This window comes from Streptopelia decaocto, assembly GCF_964273445.1.
Source record: "Streptopelia decaocto genome assembly, chromosome: 5".
Classification (NCBI taxonomy): domain Eukaryota; kingdom Metazoa; phylum Chordata; class Aves; order Columbiformes; family Columbidae; genus Streptopelia; species Streptopelia decaocto.
The window spans coordinates 50,836,779-50,857,127 of NC_138659.1; the positions used below are offsets into that span (position 1 = coordinate 50,836,779).

The 20,349-nt window shown below is 44.9% G+C and overlaps 2 protein-coding genes across 33 annotated transcripts in view; both read left to right on the top strand.

Annotated features, from left to right (window-relative positions):
• SORBS1 (sorbin and SH3 domain containing 1) overlaps window positions 1-20,349 on the top strand; it is a 172,802-nt gene that overhangs the window by 145,820 nt on the left and 6,633 nt on the right. For 19 of the 32 annotated variants that reach the window (XM_082052552.1, XM_082052531.1, XM_082052553.1 and 16 more), the window contains 9 exons: window positions 1,285-1,460; window positions 5,289-5,374; window positions 6,956-7,123; window positions 8,562-8,608; window positions 10,345-10,459; window positions 10,567-10,692; window positions 11,747-11,941; window positions 13,850-14,578; window positions 15,903-16,019. In XM_082052552.1, the coding sequence (XP_081908678.1) occupies window positions 1,285-1,460; window positions 5,289-5,374; window positions 6,956-7,123; window positions 8,562-8,608; window positions 10,345-10,459; window positions 10,567-10,692; window positions 11,747-11,941; window positions 13,850-14,578; window positions 15,903-16,019 (1,759 nt within the window). The remainder of the gene's footprint in view (window positions 1-1,284; window positions 1,461-5,288; window positions 5,375-6,955; window positions 7,124-8,561; window positions 8,609-10,344; window positions 10,460-10,566; window positions 10,693-11,746; window positions 11,942-13,849; window positions 14,579-15,902; window positions 16,020-20,349) is intronic. The other 13 variants (XM_082052539.1, XM_082052540.1, XM_082052541.1 and 10 more) reach the window with 4 other exon arrangements.
• Window positions 1,473-5,279, top strand: LOC309439660 (sorbin and SH3 domain-containing protein 1-like). The gene has a single exon (XM_082052559.1). The coding sequence runs from the start codon at window positions 3,068-3,070 to the stop codon at window positions 4,694-4,696; it is 1,629 nt and encodes a 542-aa protein (XP_081908685.1). The 5' UTR covers window positions 1,473-3,067; the 3' UTR covers window positions 4,697-5,279.

Here is a 20,349-nt window from a genome sequence, read left to right on the forward strand (position 1 = left end):
CCTGGTTTTCCTCGCCCGGAAATGAAAATCTTCTTTGTGATCCAGGCATTGTGTAATTCCACCTCCATAGCCAGTCCTGTGATGTATTTGAAAGCTTTCTCTTTACCCCATAAGTACAGCATCTATCCAAAATAAACAGATGCATGTACAAATTTATCCACAACAAGGAGGTGTAACCACAAGTATTTACACATTCATATAAATTTGAATCACTTGTGGACATCAGGATGTAAACCAGCTTTAAAAATCTTTCTGTGAATTGGCAAATGCCCTATTTTTTTTAGTTTTTCAAACTTTACGGCACTCATACGTTGGCCCCAGAATAGCTTTTCTCTTATCCTGAAGAGCCTGGTTAAGCACAAGAGGTGGTATCAGATGAGCTTAGCTTTTAGGAAAACATTGTTTGCCTGATTGCTCAGTAAGTCTTTTGTACCTGGGAAGGCCATTTGTACCATGGCATTGTCAGTTATTTTTTTAGAGAGAAGAGGGTGACATCTAGAAATCAGATGTGGGGGCATACTTGTGCTTAGATTCATGACTGAGGAAGGAGATTTATAATAAATGTTCAGTCTTTAAAAGTCTAAGAAACTAAAATTATACTCATTTTAACAGCATTTTGTTTATATATCTGCATGGTAGACCTAGAGTCCAGGGTTTTCTATTCTCTGTAATGGAAGCCAGAGGCAAAGCTGAGCAGAAAAACTGTGCACATCTGGGAATTGCGTTGGCATTTAAAACAGTAGTGTCTGTAGCCCTGTACTGTAGTTTCTCTGCGTAGTCCCTCACTGATGGGCTTGAGAAATTGCTCTGGGAGTCCTGAACTATAGTGTTAACTGGGAGGCTGAATGGGTTGAGATGAACTCCTGAACAGCTGTGCTATGTAAGCAGGGGACAGGCATGGCTAGTGTTTAAGGAGAGAGGACTGGGAGCTGAAAGTTATTTGTGCTGCTTCCAGCTAGCCAATTAATTTCTTTGGGTCTGCAAAGAAATCAAGCATCTGCTCTCTGACTCGGTTGTCTCATCTGTAAAATAAAGGAGGAGTGCTTTCCTGCTGCCTCTTTTCTGGAGGACTGAGCTGGGAGAGTTCCCTTGGGTGGAGAGTGCTGTGGTAGTGGCCAATGTAGAACATTATCACAATGTATTCATAACCTGCTCATTCAGCACCAGTTCTTCACACACAGTCTGTTCTGGGTTTACAAGTGATGTTTTCTCTTACTTTGCATTAAGCTCTCAGCAAACAGAAATGACCCAGCGGTGTCCCTCCCCCTTTTTTGTGTTTTCTAGCTCCACATACTCACCCAGCTACCATGCAGTGAAGAGAGAGTCAGAAACAGCACTGGGGGACCCTGCTGCCTTGGAGAATGAAAGGCAGATTTACAAGAGTGTGCTGGAAGGTGGAGATATCCCATTCCAGGGGCTGAGTGGTCTCAAACGACCTTCTAGCTCTGCTTCCACAAAAGGTGGGTGGTCAGGGCACTAACTACTACTCCTTTCTGCGCAGAGTGTCCAAAGCCAGGTGATATGGGGCAAACTGCTGTAGGGTTTAGAGTCCTGTTCAAGACAGCTGAGGTTTCCTCTGTCCCTCCTCTTTGCTATCCATGGTTTTCCCTCCTTTTTTCTCTCAGCCCACATTGGCCAATGTTCTTCATGACCCCTTTATCTGATCTAGGTTCCTCTTCCCAACAGGGACCAGCTCCCTCCATCCAGCTCCTCAGCCACACCACACACCCTCATGTTCTTCCTCGAGGCTGCTTAGAGGCTGGCCTTGCTACCCATCTGCTCCCACCGCCATGCCACGCTAGAGCCCTTCCTTGCTTTTTCTGCTCTCCCTGCTGCAGTATCTCAGCAGGCCACACCATGTCTGCTGACCCGGCTACCCTGGTGTAGCTGGTGCCATGTGCTCCACAGCCTCCTGCCTGCAAGGGGTGTGCAAAGAATGCATGGGACACTGAAACAGCAATGCCCTGCAGCTCTGAGACAGGGAGGCAGCAGGGACCACTGCATCTCCTCCCCCTTCCTCCCCCTATTCTGAGCTCTCTAGAAGATTAGGACCGAGGAGCCTGACTCCCATTAGGGAGTTGTACTTGTTAGTATATCTCTGAGCCAACTTCAACCTAAAAATGGCTTGAGATGGGAAGAGTGACTGGGGAAGGAATGTGTTTGGTTTCTGAACTGCTCTCCCTAAAATAGTACATCACACCAAAAAGATCTCTGTGTCCATTTTCCAGCTGATTTTCAGCATTATGTCAGGCCTGTAGGGCAGAGAGTCAAACTGGAGCTCCACAAAAAAATCCATTCCAGCAGTTATTGTTTCCCAAACTGCAGTTGAACCTGAATGGTTATTTTGACATTTGAGTTTTTGAACTCAAATCAAAAACAGACGTAAAAACTGCAGCCTAAGATGAACCCAGACTGAAACTAACTTAAAAAAAAAAAGTCCTGATCTGACTCCTTGATTTTTAAAGCAAACGTAGCTAATCACTTTGTCTCAAGGACACTCAGCTTGTTCCTGGTGTGGGGAATCTATAAGCAGGCAGCTCTTGGGCAAGGCCAGCTGATGTGGCGTGGTTGTGCTAGCCGCTGATTGTCTCCTCCCTCCCAGGAATAAACTGTTTGGCAAGCACTGTGGTGAGACCGTAGTAGGTGTGATTACAGGCCTGGTATTAAGCTGTTTGTGCAGTGTTAGTGCCTCTGCATTCTTGCTGACACCCTGATCCTGCCCAGAGTTCAGCTACCCTTCTCCATGATGCCACAGCTTCCCTGGAAGCTGATGATGCTTAGCACTTTTTAGGGGGGTACCTTTAAAGTGCTCTAGATCTGCTTCTGTCCAAGCTTCTCATTTTAGAGATGTTAGCAGCACTTCGCCTACTCCTGTAAGCGCGGCTTGTTTTGCAGTTTCTTCCTGCTTTTCTTTATGTTTTGGAACTTTATTTCTTTAATGTGCATTTTATGAAATGCAAGCATGTTCTTTCTCCTTTCTCAATAGCTTTCTAGCACTTAAGCTAACAGGTTGTATTTATTTTATTCTGCATGCTTACCAGTGGATCGTAAAGGTGGGAATGCTCATATGACTGCACCCTCTTCAGTTAATAGCCGAACCTTTAACGCTAGTCATACCGGTATGTTAGGTCACGCATGTAAACATAAGAAGCCCTTATCAGCTGCAAAAGCCTGCATTACTGAAATCCTCCCTTCTAAATTCAAACCCAAACTAGCAGCTCCAGCTGCTCTTGTGCAGGACAAGAAGGGTATCTTGCTGTCTCATGAGAAAGCTCAAAGCTGCGAAAACCTTCGTAGCTCCATTACCTTGTTTGATAATAAAAAAGCTTTCATGGTAGATGTAGGGGAAAGCATAGAAAACATGTTGATGAAGTCGAAGCAGGAGTACACCATCAAATCAGGCAGTACCATGAGCCTGCAGGAGTATGGCACCAACTCTAGGAAAGCCTACCTGTTCCATGCCTCCAGGAAGAGTGGGATGGAGTTTACAATGCTGTATAAAGACATGCACCAGATCAACCGGTCCAGGATCCATTTTGGCACGGTCTCCTCCTGCAGCGTGAGGGATATTGCATCTCAGTTTGAGAATGAAGCCAAGGATAGGATGGAGCACAGCCTTAGTCGAGAGGATTCAGAGCAGATCCCCAAACACACCGTTTCCTCCCGTATCAGTGCCTTCGAGCAGCTGATCCAGAGGTCCCGATCAATGCCCTCACTTGACTTTTCTACTGGGCAAAACAAGTTCACTGCTTTTCTCCAGTCTAAAACGTGTCTGAGTTCTGCCTACTCTGCAGAGTTCCTTCTGGATTTGCCAAAAGCACACCAAGAAGAGAAGGATGCTGCCAGTTTGGCAGATAAATCCTCCCGCTCCTACAGCAACGTGGAGGACACGGCCTCAGATGTCAGTGATGCCATCCCTATGGACGTGCTTTCAGCTTGCACAGATGAGATAGATCTCCTCTCAAATGCATCCAATGACAGTGGCAGCAGCAGCAGCAACCTCAATGGGCCTCAGAAGCATAAAATCAACAGATGCAAAGGCTCGTGCCCAGCTTCCTACACGAGGTTCACGACCATCCGAAGGCATGAGCAGCAGCAGGCCTCCAGGAACCCTGATTCCAAAGGGGATGCCTATGGGGAGAGGCACATGCTCCCCAGAAATGTCTACCTTATGAGCCCGCTTCCCTTCCGATTGAAAAAGCCGTTCCAACACAAATCCTGCAGGACTCCACCCCCAGACTGCCCGGGAAGCCCTTCTGTGCCCAGCCTGGAGAACCCAGACGACCCCATCCAGCTGCCAGGGAGCGCAGGAGACAAGAGTCACCGCTCCCAGCACCAGCTGTGCTCCAGAAGCAGGCCGCTAGCCCCGCGGCGCCTGTCTTCCTTTGACATTGTGGAGAGGCTTGGCTACTTCCCCAGCACGGGATCTAGCCAAGATAGCTTCGTGGGCCGGGCTGACACTCCTGACTCCTTAAACAATGGGAACCCTGTTCCATATGCCCTCTGTCACAGCCTGGACACAAACAACAACCCGCAAAGTGAACTTGGGACGTACCTAGGAGGTGGCTTTTTGCGTTCTTTACCAGTGTCCCTTTATCTGTCTTCTTGCTTTCCTTTCTCCTCCCCTTTTCTTCCACAACCGTTGCATTTTTACTCCCTGCCTTTGCATCCCCTGACTCTCTGTTTTTTCCCCTAGTGTGTCTAACGTCCTTTGTGTGTCTTGCTGAGCATTTTTGTTCAGGACTTGTTAACAGCTGCACTTCTGAGAAACGATTTCCACTGCCTTTGTAATCACACGGGGTTCAGTTTGTGTCTCGAGAAGTTCCGGGGATGCAAGAATCTCAACATGAGATATTTTTCTCCTATATCATATGCACACGTGGGAATATAAAACAAACCCAGATGATTTGCCTTAAGGAGCAGTTTCTCAAGGTCTAGTTGTGTGTGTGCGTGTGAGTGTATTAAACTTTTCTCAACAGTAAAATGCCAAATCATACTGTGATGGCAGCGAATCTTTTCTTCACAAAGTCCTTCTATGTCTTTACTCTTTCCTGTACTGTTATTTTCTCCCTGTTTTTGGATCTTTGTTCACAAGTACAGCCCAAAAGGAAAAAAAAAAATAAAATGAATAAATTATTGACATCCGATTGGCTATTTGGTCAATGACAATTGAGAATCCTTACTGTCATAATGGAAACAAATTGTTTAAAAATATAATTTTTTTTCCTTTCTGGTTATCCTAGATAAATCCATCTGTATTTTAACTTCCTTATGTTGTTTCAAAGTAGATTCAGACTCATCAAGGCATTTTACACCGGTTGATTACATGGAAACTCCAGAAGAAATTATCCGCAGACGGCATGACGATAAAGAGGTAATGCCCTCTTTTATGGCCTAATAACAGTTGTAGCAGCTCCACATAAAAGAAATACAGCATTCAGCCTTATATAAGGGCGGCTTATATGTCCATGGTTATGTATACTGGAAGTCAGAGCAACAAGCTGAAACTAGTATGTTTTAACTTTACTACTACTTCTGCCACTGATTTAATGTATAATACAAAGTCTAGCCTAGCTTTTGTTTAAAATGAACCTGATAGTTCTTATCAGTTTCACAAAATGATATATGGGGGCTTTAAAGAATGTAAAAAGGCTGAAGACATATGTGAGGTGTGGTACAACACCCCAGTACTTGCAGATAAAGATGAAATGGTTATTCTATAAATGAGTTAAGGTCTTATTGTTCTCCAAGCAAGCCACTCAAGCTGGTATTAATTAAACTGGTGAGAACGGTATTTTTATTATGGAAGTCCTCAGGTTTTGAACAGCAACTGTAAGATATTTTATGGTATCAAAAAGTGTGAAGTTTCCCCCCAGTGCAAACTTGAACTCTTTATGGTGTCTCGAGTTTTTCAAAAAATAATGTGTCAGTCCTTTTTGAAATGTCTGGGCAACACTGGAACAAGGTGAAAGAACAGGAAAGCCACATAGACTTTTCAGCACTGACTGTATTCAAGCTGAGGTGAAGAAGTTATAAAGTGATTGCTTTCCAGGAAGTTGTTAATTCTTGCTGCTTGGGAGAAAAAACAAAAGTAATATTTTCAGTGTTAACTTTCTGAGTTCAAATAATGTTTGTGTGTGCTTTGAAATATGGTAAAACCTGCTCTTAATTCCTATATGAACAATATTTTTTTGCTGTCTTCTCCCATGAAGCAGTTATGAATCCCCCCTATTTCCAAAGTCCAGCACAAAAACTTGTGTAAGAGCAAAACTCTGAATGCACTAAGACCTGTTGGCTTCAAATGAGTTAGCACACAGCTCAACTCTTCAGCCTACAGTTAACCCCCAAAGGTGGAAGAATTCTTCTGCCCAAGTACTCCAGAAAGCACATTTCCGTTAGTGTGCCAGAGGCTGCAGAAGTCCAAAATAATTATTTGGGGTTTATTTACTTTATTTTACAAAGTGTATTACATGAGCCCACAGGAAGTATGGGAGGATGTGGTACCTGAAGGTGGTTCGGCACTGTCCCAAGCTGCTTGCAAAGCTCAGGGGAGTTTGGTGCCTCAGCTTACCTGTGGGGCTGATTCAGGTCTCTTGGAAGTCAATAAGAGAAACTCCTTGTTGGCTGAAGGGGGTTTGGATTTGCATTGTCAGCAGTCTTAGAAGCTACCAGGACCTGGCCAGAACTTAGAAAAACTCCTTGTTGACTTCCATCAGCTCTGGATCAGGTCCTCTGTGGGAGCTGGATTTGGGTTATGCCGTAATGGTGATGTACTTTCTGTGCTTGCGAAACGAAATGGTATTGTGTCGTTAGTAGAATCAGTATTTTATGTTGAACTGTAAAATCCCAGCTATTTGCTGGGACCTCAGAAAATTTATGTGAGTCACATTTATGGCAGCTTTTGAATGCCTTTAACTAGATTATTTACTGCCCATTTTATGCAATTTTATGGCAGAAACTTTTAGAGGACCAGAGACGGCTTAAACGTGAGCAAGAAGAAGCTGATATTGCAGCTAGAAGGCACACAGGGGTTATTCCAACGCACCATCAGTTTATCACTAATGAGCGATTTGGGGACCTCCTAAATGTAGACGATACAGCAAAGAGGAAATCTGGGTCAGAGGTCTGTTTTAGTTACCTCAGTCTGCTGCTTGACCCAAAGCAATATTTGCCTCTCACAATGTTGTGCTTTAGGCCAACATTAGCTCTTCGGAGAATGTCGTTTGTGTTTATTTTTTTCCACTTCCCCTTTCCCATTCTGGCTTCATTTAGATCTGCTTTGACTCTTGTGCCTGGTAAATTAATTGATATTTCTATACCAAGCTGCATATGTTAAAGCATGCCTGCTGAGAATTGCTGGTGCACACCTGTGATGCATGCCTTTAAATATCAGCTACTTTAGTGAATCAAAGGCATTCTACATCTTTTGCATCATATTGCTACATTGTCTTCTTGTCTGTGTCTTACGCTTAGAAACTTCATGTCTTGTTGATACTGCCCATGTGACTGTCTCATAGGTTTTTTTTAGAAATAGGTTTTCTTCTCCTCTTGAAAGATGCTTAATGTCCTTTAGAAGTAATTGGGGAAAAGTCTCAGCATGTTTCACTGTGTATGACCTGATTGGTCTTTCTGAAAGAGACAAAGGAGCAGGTAGAGGGTTTTCACAGAGCCCAAGGCCCTTTTCCCAAGGGCTGGGTGCTGGTGCAGGTGTCCTGGCCAGGTGCCTTTTCCTGCCTTGGGGGTTGCTGCTGGGGCTCTGGGCAGCAGTTGTTTCCCCGGAGGTGCTGCACTGTGGCCGTGGGGAGGTGGTCACCATGTGGATGGAGCACATTCACCTGCACCTTTTAATGTAGTTGCAAGTGCTCTAGTGCCACATGAATGTGACCAGTTCTTTTTTTTATGCTCTGTTACCAAAATTACTTTTAAATTGTCTGAATATTTTGTGGCCATTAGAAAATCAGCTCAAGTAAATCAAGCTTGAAAGCCTAAGCCTGCTGTCAACATTCTCTTTGGCATTATAGCCACTGAAGACTTTTTTTTTTAGATGCATGCTTGATTTATTCATGTTTCCTGCTTGCCTTTGTCTCTTTCTTACCAAATTATACAGAGTACATGGGTCACATTGCAGGATTTAGCAGGGCCAGGTGATGATCGATAAAAGCCACGTAAGATCTTACTGTTTTTTTCCCAACTAGTAAATTTTCCTTTTCCATTCACATGTCAAGGGAAATTTCGTCCCAGAGCCCCAGAAACTGTAGTTACTGGAGCGTCTTTCATTCAACAGGGTTTGCCACACTGAAAAGTTTACTGCTTTTAAATCTATTTCCTGTAGAGCTCTTAATTATTGTTGTACCAGAAGTTGGCATGTTTTGCCCTGGTGGGAGAGACCCATCTAGCATACTTGGACTGTAGTACCAGTTGCACGTAAGCTTGCAGCAAATACCTGCATTCAGTTTCTTCCCCAGACTAGTGTTAGCTATAGAACAGTTTGGATGCTTTTTCTCAGAAGAGGCTTGAAAACCTGATTATTGTTTTAATGCATTGATTTTTTTGATCTCTAGATGAGACCTGCTAGAGCCAAGTTTGACTTTAAAGCACAGACACTAAAGTGAGTACAGCTTTTTACTTCTGTCTCGAGTGTTCTTGCTCTGCTTTTTCCCCTAGGGTGCAGCATTCATGAAGGCTATGCAATTAGATTCATGTTTTGGAAGAGTCTTTCCAGCAGCTCAAAGCAAAGGTGTCCATAGTAAGGCAGGAAAAAAGTAATATGAATCTTGCAGGTCGTAGCCCCTAAAGGGTCTTTAGGAAAATGTCGTCTTTCCCAGTACATCTGTATCCTGTGTGATTTTGGGGGCAAACCTGCATTCTTTACTGGAACAAGTGAGCCCTCTGCTCTGAGGATGTGCGGAGCCCTGGGATAGGGCTCTGGCTGATGTTCCTCCTCACACCTCGTAAGCAGCACAGCTGGGTGAGACCTGTCAGCAGCAGTTCTGTCACTGCCCTTGTGCTGGAGACAGAAGGGATTCCCCTGCATGACATCCCTGCTTGTGCTCTCATTTAGGAGCTGGAAAAATTGTGTTGGTCAGTAGCTCACTGTATAAATCTGCCATACATCAGCCAGAAAAACATAGGTATGCAAAACAGCAGCATCCTTTTCACTGTGCTAAGCACAACCCAAAGTCAGGAAGGGCTTTAAACAGATGCCTAGCTTTAAGCACATAGGTGGGTCCTTGACTCAGATTTTCCTGAATCAGGACCTATACAGGCACAGACTGGTGACTGCTCCCCCAGCATCTATGTATACACCAGTGGATGTTTCTCGTGGCGTTGTTGTACCTCCGAACCCTGTTGTGGTCCCTTGGTGAATCATACAGCACTACTTGTTCTTTTTGGAGAATGCTGCTGTGAAGAGAAGACCTGGAAGGCCTTTCCCTTTGCATGAGCCTGAAGAAACCCTCATTTTAACATTGCTAGGGAGGGAAGAAAGAACAACAACATACTTCTGTGAAGGACCTGCTTTTTTTTCTTCTCAGGTGCTAACGTCCTGAGAATATTTTGTTGTATGTTCTGTAGGTGATGATTTGTAATGATTTACACAGCATCTCCCCAGCACCTGTAATAAAGCTGAGGCAGATGTAAGGTGGAACTGTTGTGTCCCTTGAGTAGGACATAGAGGTTGCCAGACAAAAGTAAAGGAGAGCTTGTGAAAATTGGGTTAGGAAAGGCTGGGTTGTTTGTTTTCCTGTGGGGACCCAAGTAGTAGTTTATGAGCCTGATACAAGCTGCCCACAGTAGGAGTTCCTCAAGCTGCAGACATTCATATTTTTAGCACTGAAGACTGTAGATTGAAATCTTAGTCATTGGCCCCAGTGAGGTCAGTGGTTGCACAAATGCAGACTGACCAGCAGCGTAATCCTTGCAGGATCAACATTGGCATGTGAGGGGGTTCACCTAGTCAGCAGAATAGCTTCCATTAAAATAATGTGTCTCTTTGGAAGGCACTTGTGATGTGGCCTGTTTCATAACAGGAATTGAGCATTGCTCACCGCATCCAACATGGAAGGCAGCCAGTAGCATCTTCTGCTTGAGCTTGACCCCATTGCTGCTGGAGGGTGTGTGGTTAGTAGGGCCCTCATAGGCCATTTTTTTTGACAGGACGCCCAAAGAGCAAGAGAGTCCCTGCACGTCACAATAAGAACAGGGTAATGTAGCTTTCACTTTGGGTGGAGCATGACTTGTATGAAAAGGGCTGATGTAGACCTTGGTACCCAGGGATTGCTGGACAGCAAAAGAACACATCTGTTATCCAGTGAAGTTCTGATGCAGTGCTTGTGTTGTTAACAGGGAACTTCCTCTGCAAAAAGGAGATATTGTTTACATTTACAAGCAGATTGACCAGAACTGGTATGAAGGTGAACACCATGGCAGAGTTGGCATCTTCCCACGATCATACATAGAGGTAGCTGCTTTCCCTGCAGGTGTTCTCTTTGCCTACTCCCATTCTGCCAGTGACCAATTTACGGGCTTTTTGTATGTGACTCATTTGATTCTGTTTGTTCATTCTAGCTCCTCCCACCAGCTGAGAAAGCTCAGCCCAAAAAGCCATCACCATTGCAAGTATTGGAATATGGAGATGCTATTGCTAAGTTCAACTTTAATGGGGACACCCAGGTGGAAATGTCCTTCAGAAAGGTAGGACTTCTGTTGTGCTGATGAATTGAATCCAGACGAATGCTAGTGTTTTTTAATACTAGTAATTTGCAATTTCCAAATGAAAGATCCAATAAGGCGAGCTCCTTATTCAGGAAGGATTCCTTCTCATCACCCATGCTTTTACTCCACAGTCATTATGTAGTGCATTGCAGTGAGAGCATTGCGGGTAGGCTGAATCAAGAAGCGCCAGTTGCTTCTTTAGGGCTGGCTGAGAAGATACTTTGAGCACAAGTGCTGGAAGCCTGACTCTGCAAGGCAAAGTAGATATTTGGTAACATGTCTCTAGTCTGATCCTTGCCAGTGGAGATGCACACATTCTCATGAGAATGGCGATATAGAAAAGAAGGAAATGGGGTTCCCCTTCCTTCATACTACAAGCCAAATCACTGAGCACAGGCAAGTGAGGTTCTGTGGTATTGAAGTGACTGGCTAGACCTGACTACAGAGCAAAGGGATAGGAATGGGTTGTGTAAGGACTGTTCAGAGCAAAGTCAGCCATATTTAAATTAAGTAGCAGCATTTTTCCTTCTCAGCCAGCTTTCTGTTTTGATGCTCAGATTAGATCTTGTCTGTCTTTTAATTATATATGAAGGTGGGGCTTGCAGTTTATGTTAAGGATCTGAAGTTACTTCATTTGTTAGCAAAAAGGAGAGAGCATAGAGAGACCTAGTTTAAACTGCAGACCTGTGCATACTCCTTGTACACCTCATACCTCTCAGAGTCTCCTGGTCAGGCTGAAACTGCTGTTTTCCATTTTTGTAACTGGCTGTAGCAAGCAGTATCTTGAAACTGTGAAGTGAACATAACTGAGTCTGCAGACAGCCCAAGTCAACACCAGATGATTTCCTCCTTCTCTGACCTGAAAACTATCATCCCCACCTAGAGGTTAGGGTTAGGACCACATAACGGGAACAGGGGAGGGTGAGCGCCACAGATTGTTTTATGTCAAGTGGCAGCAAGATTAAAAACCTAATCTACTTTGGAATGATGAAATATGTTGAAATCAGGATTACATTGCTATTCCTTCCCATAGGGTGAAAGGATCACGTTGATTCGACGAGTGGATGAGAACTGGTATGAAGGAAGAATCTCTGGCACCAATCGCCAAGGCATCTTCCCTGTCACTTACGTGGAAGTGCTCAAACGGCCAGTGGTCAAGAATGCCATTGACTATCCTGACCCACCAATGTCCCTCTCCCCTAACCGCAGCATGACAGCTTCACCACAGGTATTTGGACTAGATGCAGCCGGTTACAGCACCTTGCAGAACAGAGGGATGTTGACATTGCTGTGCAAGAAGCAATAGCTGAAAAAAGCTCTAGCTAAAAGTAGTGTTTTGTGCAGTAAAACCCATGTGCTCCCTGCAGTATGCTGCAACTGCAGTAAAAGGTGATGTTTCCTTTACCAGAAAGGTTAACGAGTGGGTCATTTTGGGATTTGGAGACTCAGCTTTTCATCTCTGATCTGTAGCTTGAATTCAGGCCAGGTTCAAAGGGCTACAGTTCATAGCCATCCGAGTAAGTTTCAGTGCAAGAGTTGGAATGAACTGGTGATCCAGCTCCTCCTGAGTGCATGTTTACACTTTACAGACCTCCACTGTGATGAGTGAATTTTTTACAATTACTATTAAGATGACGTCACAACCTGTTATAGTCTGTAGGAGTCATTACGTTGATCCCAATCAGCTTGAATCAAGCTATATACTTACTCCTTCATATCCCAGCTCATGGCCAAAGCTTGGGGAGACAGGGTCAGGAGAACACCTTCTATGATTTGAAATTAGTGGTAAATGAACTGAGGTTTTGAGAGCAGGACAGTCTGGAATCTTCCATTAATATCAGCTTCACTATAAACGATACTGCAGTTCAAACCAGAAATCAAAATGGGGCTCCCTGAATGTTTGCCATGGAAAACATATCAGGGAGGCAGTGAGTCTCTAAATCCCTTCGTTTTGCTCTCATCCTGCACATACTCATGCTTCAAGGTCAGCATACGTGTCTGGGTTGTGGCCATGAGGTTCTGGTGCATCCCCTGCTCACACATGGGACCAAACCAAGGTCATTCTGAAGTCAAGACTGCAAGGAAGAAAAGTGGAGAATTGGGGTCAGGAGGAAGGGACATGCAGTACAGGACAGATGGGAAAGGCTCCCATGGCTCATGCCTGGTGTCTGTCTGGATCTTCCCTAAAAGGAGTGTTTTTATTCTTAGCCACTTGTGTAAAGCGGAAAGACTTGTTGCTTGTTTGGGGTTCCCTGTCAAAGTGAACAGGCTCAGCCTCAGCTGAGCTTTTCTATTGGAGCTTGACAGTCTCTCCATAGCTGTGGCCTGTCTGCAAGCTTCTCCCTTTGATAGAAGGGATTGTATCTACCCTTTTTTGTTTCCCTTTGGTATGCTTTTGATTCCTCCCCTGGTAAATTCTCTCCCTTAGTTTTTTGCCTAACTTGGCAGAGGACTGAGAAATGCTCTAATCAGTGCTAAAGTAGCTGATCTCATCTCACTGCTGTTGCTGGTGGTAATAGCTGAGGGCAGAACTTGGTCATGTGTTCTGCCTTTACAAACACAGGGCCTACTTTAATTGCCTAAAGACCAAATATCCACAGCTGGCTTTTTTTATCCCTTTCTCCTCCACAGCCTCCATGATGCAAGTTTCTGGAGGAGCAGGCATTGCTCATGCTAGATTTGGATAAACTCAAAAATAATTGCAGCAGTGAATATTGACTAGGTTGACAGTGTGAGCTGCTGGGTCACCAGTTATTACTGCCAGGTCAGACAAATGCTGCACGCTGCCATCGTGGATGGTGGCTTCAACCGCTCCCTGAGAGACATGGGGCATGTGGTATGAAGTTTAATGTCTTCCACAAGATGTTTTGTGTCTAGTATCCTGACAAAGGCTGGAGGAGGATATTAGCAGCACAGATACTGACTAGATTCTGTGGTTGGAGTAGCTGTGGACAGTATGTTCTCCAACATGGTGCACCTGTCCCTGGAAAACTTATGCACCATGCTTGGTCACAGATCTGCTCCTCTCCACGCTCGCTTTCTCTCCTTTTACTTTTGCTTGGTCATTTTGTATTTTCCTTTATTATTTTTTTGTTCATTTCTTTCTTTTTTCTCTCCTGCTTTTGTCTCCTTCAAGTCTCCCAGCTCTGAGCTACTCCATACACCAACTCCTCCGCCTTTGCCTTTTGCGCGCCGCGCCTTGTCTCCAGAGGTGCAGGCGGTCACATCCGAGTGGATTGCTCTGACCGTGGGAGTGTCTCCTAGCACCACTCCTGCCATAACTCCTCCATTGCCTCCTCCGCCTGAAGCCTCCCTCTCTCCCACTGACTATCTCTCGCCTTCTGCTGCAGCCAGCCCTTCCCCCTCGGTCAGCCTTCACCATTCTCATCTCTCTGGCTCCTCGACTCCCAGGTCCATTAAATCCCCATTGCCCTCTTACTCATCCAGACCTCAGCCCTCTGCTCGCAGTTTCTATCAGGCCGCTCCGCAAAGTGAAGAAAAGTTTGTTGGCTCCCCGTCTCCCAGCGTGAGCTATTCTAACTCCCCTCGCTGGGCAGTGGGGAGCCCCGAAAGCGTCCTGGCAGAGCAGCGTGACACTGCGGGCAGCCAAGCGTGGCTCCAAAAGGCTAGAGAGGGCAGCAGCAGCCCCGAGCAGGGCACTCATGCTGATCCCAAGATCTCTGTCGAGCGCTGCCTGAAACCATCCCAACTAGACATGCGTGTGAGCCCAGAAAAGAGACCTGTGGGTTCCTCTGAGGACAACCAGTTGTGTCAGGAGCTAATGGCTATTGTGCAGGGAGGTAAAACAGAGAAAAGAGGCATGAGGAAAGGTGATCTGGGAAAGTTTCAAAGCGGAGAAAAGAAGGTACTTCTCCTGCATGTGTGTGTGCTGCTTTGAATCCCTAATTTTAACTGGTGTGGTGAGGTTTGTGCTGCTCTGCTGGCCGGGCAGAGCCAATGGCTGCTGCATGTGATTTTGATGATCTGAAGACCTTCTTCCAGAGGCCACCAGTGGCATTCACTGGTGGATCAAAAAGTTTTAGAAGAGGGCACAGGAGCCAGTCTAGTGTAAATGATTTTAGAGTAGATAGTAACACAGGACTGACCCAATTGGTCATGTCTAATTAGGTGGTTGTCCAAGACAGTAGCTATTACCAGATGTGTCAGCTGAAAGTATCACACAGGCCTCATGCCCATGTACCTCACTATGTAGAAAACAGGCAATTCCCTGTTGTTCAGAGATTTTCCAGTGTGCAATGGATCATTTTGGTGAAAGAATTTATTTGTTACTCCTAAAGCCAAGGACTGAAAAGCCTTGTAAACATCAACCTGGCTTGTAGAATCACCAAAGATGACCGCTGTTGATCCTGGAGCCTGTGATTTAGTAAACCTTAGTCTGGAATGGGCATGACCAAGTCAGGGAGGCTTGATTGTTATCTCTGCATTGAGTGGAATTTATTACCTTTGCATTTCCAATGTTATGTGAAAGGGTCTAGCCACAAATGAGAATTAGACCTAGCGATATTTTTCCCCAAGAGTTTTTAGTTAGGTGTAGCTGTATGGTTACCATAAGAAGGAACATAGCAGGACTCTCCAGTAGCTTCTACAACATGTCTTTTGTCCCCAGCCTTGGTATAGATCTGTCTTACTTTGCAGCTCTCAGTTGACTTGGGGTCCATTGTGGGCTACAGCCAGACAAAATACATTACAGCAACCCCATGATACTTCGTATTTGAGTGGAAGTTTGGAGAGCTCAAAATTGTAGTATTATAAATACTGTCTTGGATACACTGTGATAGCTTCCATGGCATACCCCACCTAGCTAACATTAGATAAGGAGGAACTAGGGTTTCTGAAAAGATACATTTCACACTGGGAAATCTTATAACAAATTGTTTGATTTCTGCTTGAATCATAATCAAAAGCGTATTGAAAGCTGTGTAAAGACGGTGCTGTTTACTGTCTGGATATATTTTTAGTAGCATTTTTTACAGGCATAACCTGCATGTTTAAAACAGAATGAGGTGGTCAGCTCAGACAAACCAACTGGAAACTGCACTTGCCCTTGCATGGAGTTATGTTTGCTGTGTGTGCGTCAAATTTACTGGATAGTGGATGCTCATATCACTCGCAGTGATTGTGATAAGAGACTGTGTACCAAGCTGACCAGCTTTTCTTTTCTTCAAAAGACTGCAGACTCAAAAGCATTCTCTTCATCTGCTCCTCTCTCTTCCTCTGCCCTCTCTTCCTCTACTGTCACAACACAGCCACCTCCCAGACTTACACGCAGAATCAATAAGCCACAGGTAATCATCTTTGCTGATCAGTTTTCCATTACTTAGAGCTATTTCCATGCCATGCCATTGTTTTGTCATATGCTTATTTAGCCATTCATTGATTCCACAGGTGAGATATTTCTCCTGCTATTTAATCCAGAATTTTTATTTTTTTGAAAAAATGATTTAAAATTACTTCCAGGCTGTGCAGAAGGGCAGGTATGGGCAAAATCTTCAGCTGTTGCAAATCCACGAGTCTGGGTTTCTGCCAGTCTGTACCAGCTGAGGATCTGATTTTCTGTTCCTCTGAAGGATTAATCCAGGGCTTATTTAGTTCTGACCTTGAGTTCCTATGGCTCAACTGCATTACAAGGCAGCATTGGTGGCCTTGTTAGCAGGAATGATGTAATGTGACTTCAGTTCAGGATTTGTTTAACCACCTGAGATCAGGATTCAAGGTTTGAGTGTCTCAGAGCTGGGGATAGGGCATATAGAACCTGGTATCCGCAGTGGAAGGGACCTGTTCAGCCTTCTCAGAGAGCTTCTGTTGGTGAGAGCTACAAATGTCTTTAAAGAGGGATGTGGTAGGTTCTGTACAGCACAACCAACTCGGCCTCAGCGCTGTGTGGCTGGGACATCCAGGGACTGGGAATGAGCAGTGCTCGCAGCTGCTGGTGTGTCATCAGTCCTTCTAGGCAGCTTCCACAAGATGGCAATGTTTGAAACAGAAAGCTCACATTTGGCAAAAACTGGAGAGAGTTTGTAGTGATGAGTATTGGGGAAGCAATCTTTGCTCTTGCAGCGTGAGTGTGGGAAGTAGTTGCCAATGTTACTTATTTTGTTGATCAGTTTATGAGAGTGCGATACTGCTTTAACCCTGACATTTTCCTGTTACCTTTACTCTCATTTCCCTCCAGTCGTGAGCTTGCATAGCTTTTCACTGAACAACCACCTCCTGCATCCCTTTCAGTCCAATAGGATGCATATTCTGCTTCATGTTATAAATCCAAAGTAGTTTTCTTTGTTGGCCTCCCTCCTGACCTCTGATCTGCTTGGTCCTGCTGGTGCTTGCAGTGGGTGTATGCGATTCAAAAGAGTAGGCGCAAAGAGCCACAGTTAGGGGAAGATGTTTCTCCTGGGTGCTGGCTAGCACGCAGTTCTATTTCAGACATTGCACCTGGTTGTAAGAGGACCCTGTGGCCTTTCTTTGGAGTTGAAGTCGAGCCAAAAATTATATTTTATATGCCTCGACAATCAGAGCATTGTCAGTGTCAAGTTAAAACTGTGTGTGACGTTATCGGTAGTCTTGACTTCCTTTCCAGCTCTGGGTCTACAGTTGTTTAGGGAGCAGGAGCGGTATTTGTATGTGCAAATGATCTCTTGTTATCTGTGTGACCTATACAGAGTTTGATGGCTTCAGCAGAACTGCAGGTAATACCCTGGAGGCCTTTTCAAAAATCTGTCATCTTTTTGTTGATTTTAATCAAATGAGAAAAGCACTTAGTAGACATGGAAATGAGACATTACATTTGGCTTTTGTTTCCATTACTGTCCACCCCTGGTGTTTGAGGTATTTTACCATATTGAATTTTAGATTTCTTTTTCATCATAGCGAAAGGCACCAGTTATGAAATTCTGACCCAGAGGTTTCTGCAGGTTTAAGACCGCTTTGGTACAGGGCTGGCATAAGGACTGTGTTCTTGCGTATTCCATTAAATAATAATATAAAATGCGATGGTTCTTTTAGCTATTCTGAAGTTCTTCCTTTTTGTTTAGTTTCACAGTCCAAACTAAAAAGAAAAAAGAATGACCCCACAAGCATGTGAAAGATATTTCAGGTATAATTTAGAGATAGTTTGTTTCAATAATCCAGTAAAACAGCATATTAAGCAGTAAGGTAATTTAGCAGATTAATTTATTTCGGGGAATCCTTGGGAATTTTCTAGTTTAATTCCTGTGTCACCCTGAGGTCCTGGTAGCACAGTGTGACAGTCAGTGGTGGATCTAGCGAGCGTGTGAGCAGCGCAGCTGTGTGGTGGGAAGGCAGGAGGGGCTGGACAAGGGTCTCTGCATCACCCAGCAGTGTGAGGGACGCTGGTGGGGGCTGTCTGCTCCTTTCCACTTGTACAAAACCACGCAGGCAAAGTGGTGGGTAATTTCACCCACTTTGTGCTGGTAGAGAGGAGGGCACATGAGGAGGATGCTCATACCCCATGTTCCCCAGCACAGACCAGCTATGTTCACTTAGCATGTTCATTACTTAGCACCATCTCCAAGGTAAGCTTTTATCCCCCTCAGTGGTTTTCTGCTGCTCCACAGGATACCACCACAGCATTTCTGCCCAGCGTGTTTATTGTCCCAGCCAGAGCTGCCCAGCCTGCAGCAAGTGCTGGGACCACTCTCTGTGAGGGACACTTTTTTCTGCTGTTCAGCTTCTGCTCCAGGGGCTGGACAGTCTTTCCATGGACTTTGACAGCCTTTAGGTCAGGCTGCTGTGCACTTGCAGCCTTCTCGGTGTCCTTTGTGAGAGCTCTCTGGCCAGCTTTCCCCTCGCTTTCCCCAGGGCTGGGCTTGGCGTGTGCAGAGTTTTTCCTTTTTTCTTTCGCCTGGGCTGGGGTGTCCTCTGTGCTTGTGGTTCTTCATTCACATGTGGGAGCATCACTGCTGATATGTGCCTTTCTCTGAGGGGATACCAATTTGTCTGTCTGTCAGTCTGTTCTGCTTAGCTTTCTCTTTGCTTATGTAGTCCTTTAACTCCCCCCAGAAAGGGATGGAAGAAGACATGTGAACAAGAGCTGCAGTGGACAGACACACTGATGACACTTCACTAGGTGCGGGGAGAGCACTACTGAGTAACTCCAGTATTGTTCTTCCTAACAGTTAAAACCCGCCTCAGGACTTTTTTAGACATAGAACCTTTTTCTGTTATTCTTATAAACCTGTGGTGCTTTTTAGATCCATCCTCAGACTCTATACGAGGTGGAAACAGTGGCCAGCTGTGCCTCAGGACTGACTATACCGCATATTTGTATAGTCTGTAGATGTGGAGACAAAGACACTTGAGCAGCTGCTTGTTTACTCAGTCTTAATAAAGCACATAGTGTAACGGAGAGGGTAGGAGTTGAGTTGTCACCATGGGTTGTGAACACTTGGTCACTTTTAAGGCCCTCAGTGTACCGCAGCAGCAACAGGGTTGGCTCAGTGTTTTTGGGGGGAACGTCTGTGTTTTATACTTTGGAGTTCTGCCCTATACTCACTGATTCCTCAGCCACCTCTGGCACATGGACCCACCGCTGTAGGTAATTTATAGGGTTTCTGAACCCATATTTGAAGAGCATTTGGACCTACAACAGCTTTTATTATTGTTGTTATTATTCTCTCCCTGCAAGAATAGTGTAGTTATTTTTTAAAAAAACAACAAACAAAACAAACATACAAACAAACAAAAAAAGCCACCTAGGCTATGCTGTCAGGGTCACTTGTCCGAAGCAGTGGGGTGGTACATTTACAATGTAAGATTATAGGATCTATTCTGGTCAGTTTTTCACCGTTTGGCTAATGCTGCGTGGTTGCTGACTTCGGAGTGTTTTGTCACCCCACTGTAGGGCTCTGCCATCACCCTGGGAGTTAGTGCAGAGACACCCCTTGCTTTGGTAGGAGCTGCCTGGATCTCTGGAGTGGAGGCCAGAGAGGATCTCCTTAGTTGTGTGTCTTGTTGGCAAGTGGGGTTGTCCGGAGGGCAGGGGACCACTTGGCCTCTGCACCTGCCCAGCTGCCATAAGGAAGCCCCCGTGGGGATCCTGCCAGGAAAGGGAACATGGCCAAAGTTCTGCTGCTGGTATGCTGCAGCTCCTGGCATTGCACATAGAAGCCTGCTCCATGGAGCCTTTGGAGGTTGTGTCAATTTTCTAGCTCTCAAATAACTAATTTAATTCATAGTTCTTAATGCTTTTTGGAGGAAAAGCTGGTCAGGGAGGTCACAAGTAATCAATGAGAAATGGACCACGTGATTTTAGGAGCTCATGGAGCAATTTCAGCAGTAAATTAGTATGGAACAGAGAAGCACTTTCCTGAATTTAAAAAAATAAATAAATAAAAAAATCATTCTTACAGCTGCCTCTCACCTCAGCCTGGAAATTGGTTTTTCTTAGCTGTTTGACCACCTGAGTTAGCTCTGATCTTGTCAGATTTGATGTACTATATCCAGTTGGTCTGCACAATATAAATTTCTAATTATTCCATTTGCTTTTCAGGGCTGATGATAGACAGGCAGGAATGACTACCAGAAATCCTGTGGTGATTTCAGGCTCCACAGCAAATGCTTTGAATGCAGATTCCACGTCAATTAGCCCATCCAACT

Excerpts from the sequence above, each read along its gene's own strand:
- LOC309439660 (XM_082052559.1), top strand. The coding sequence starts at position 3,068 with ATGACTGCACCCTCTTCAGTTAATAGCCGAACCTTTAACGCTAGTCAT.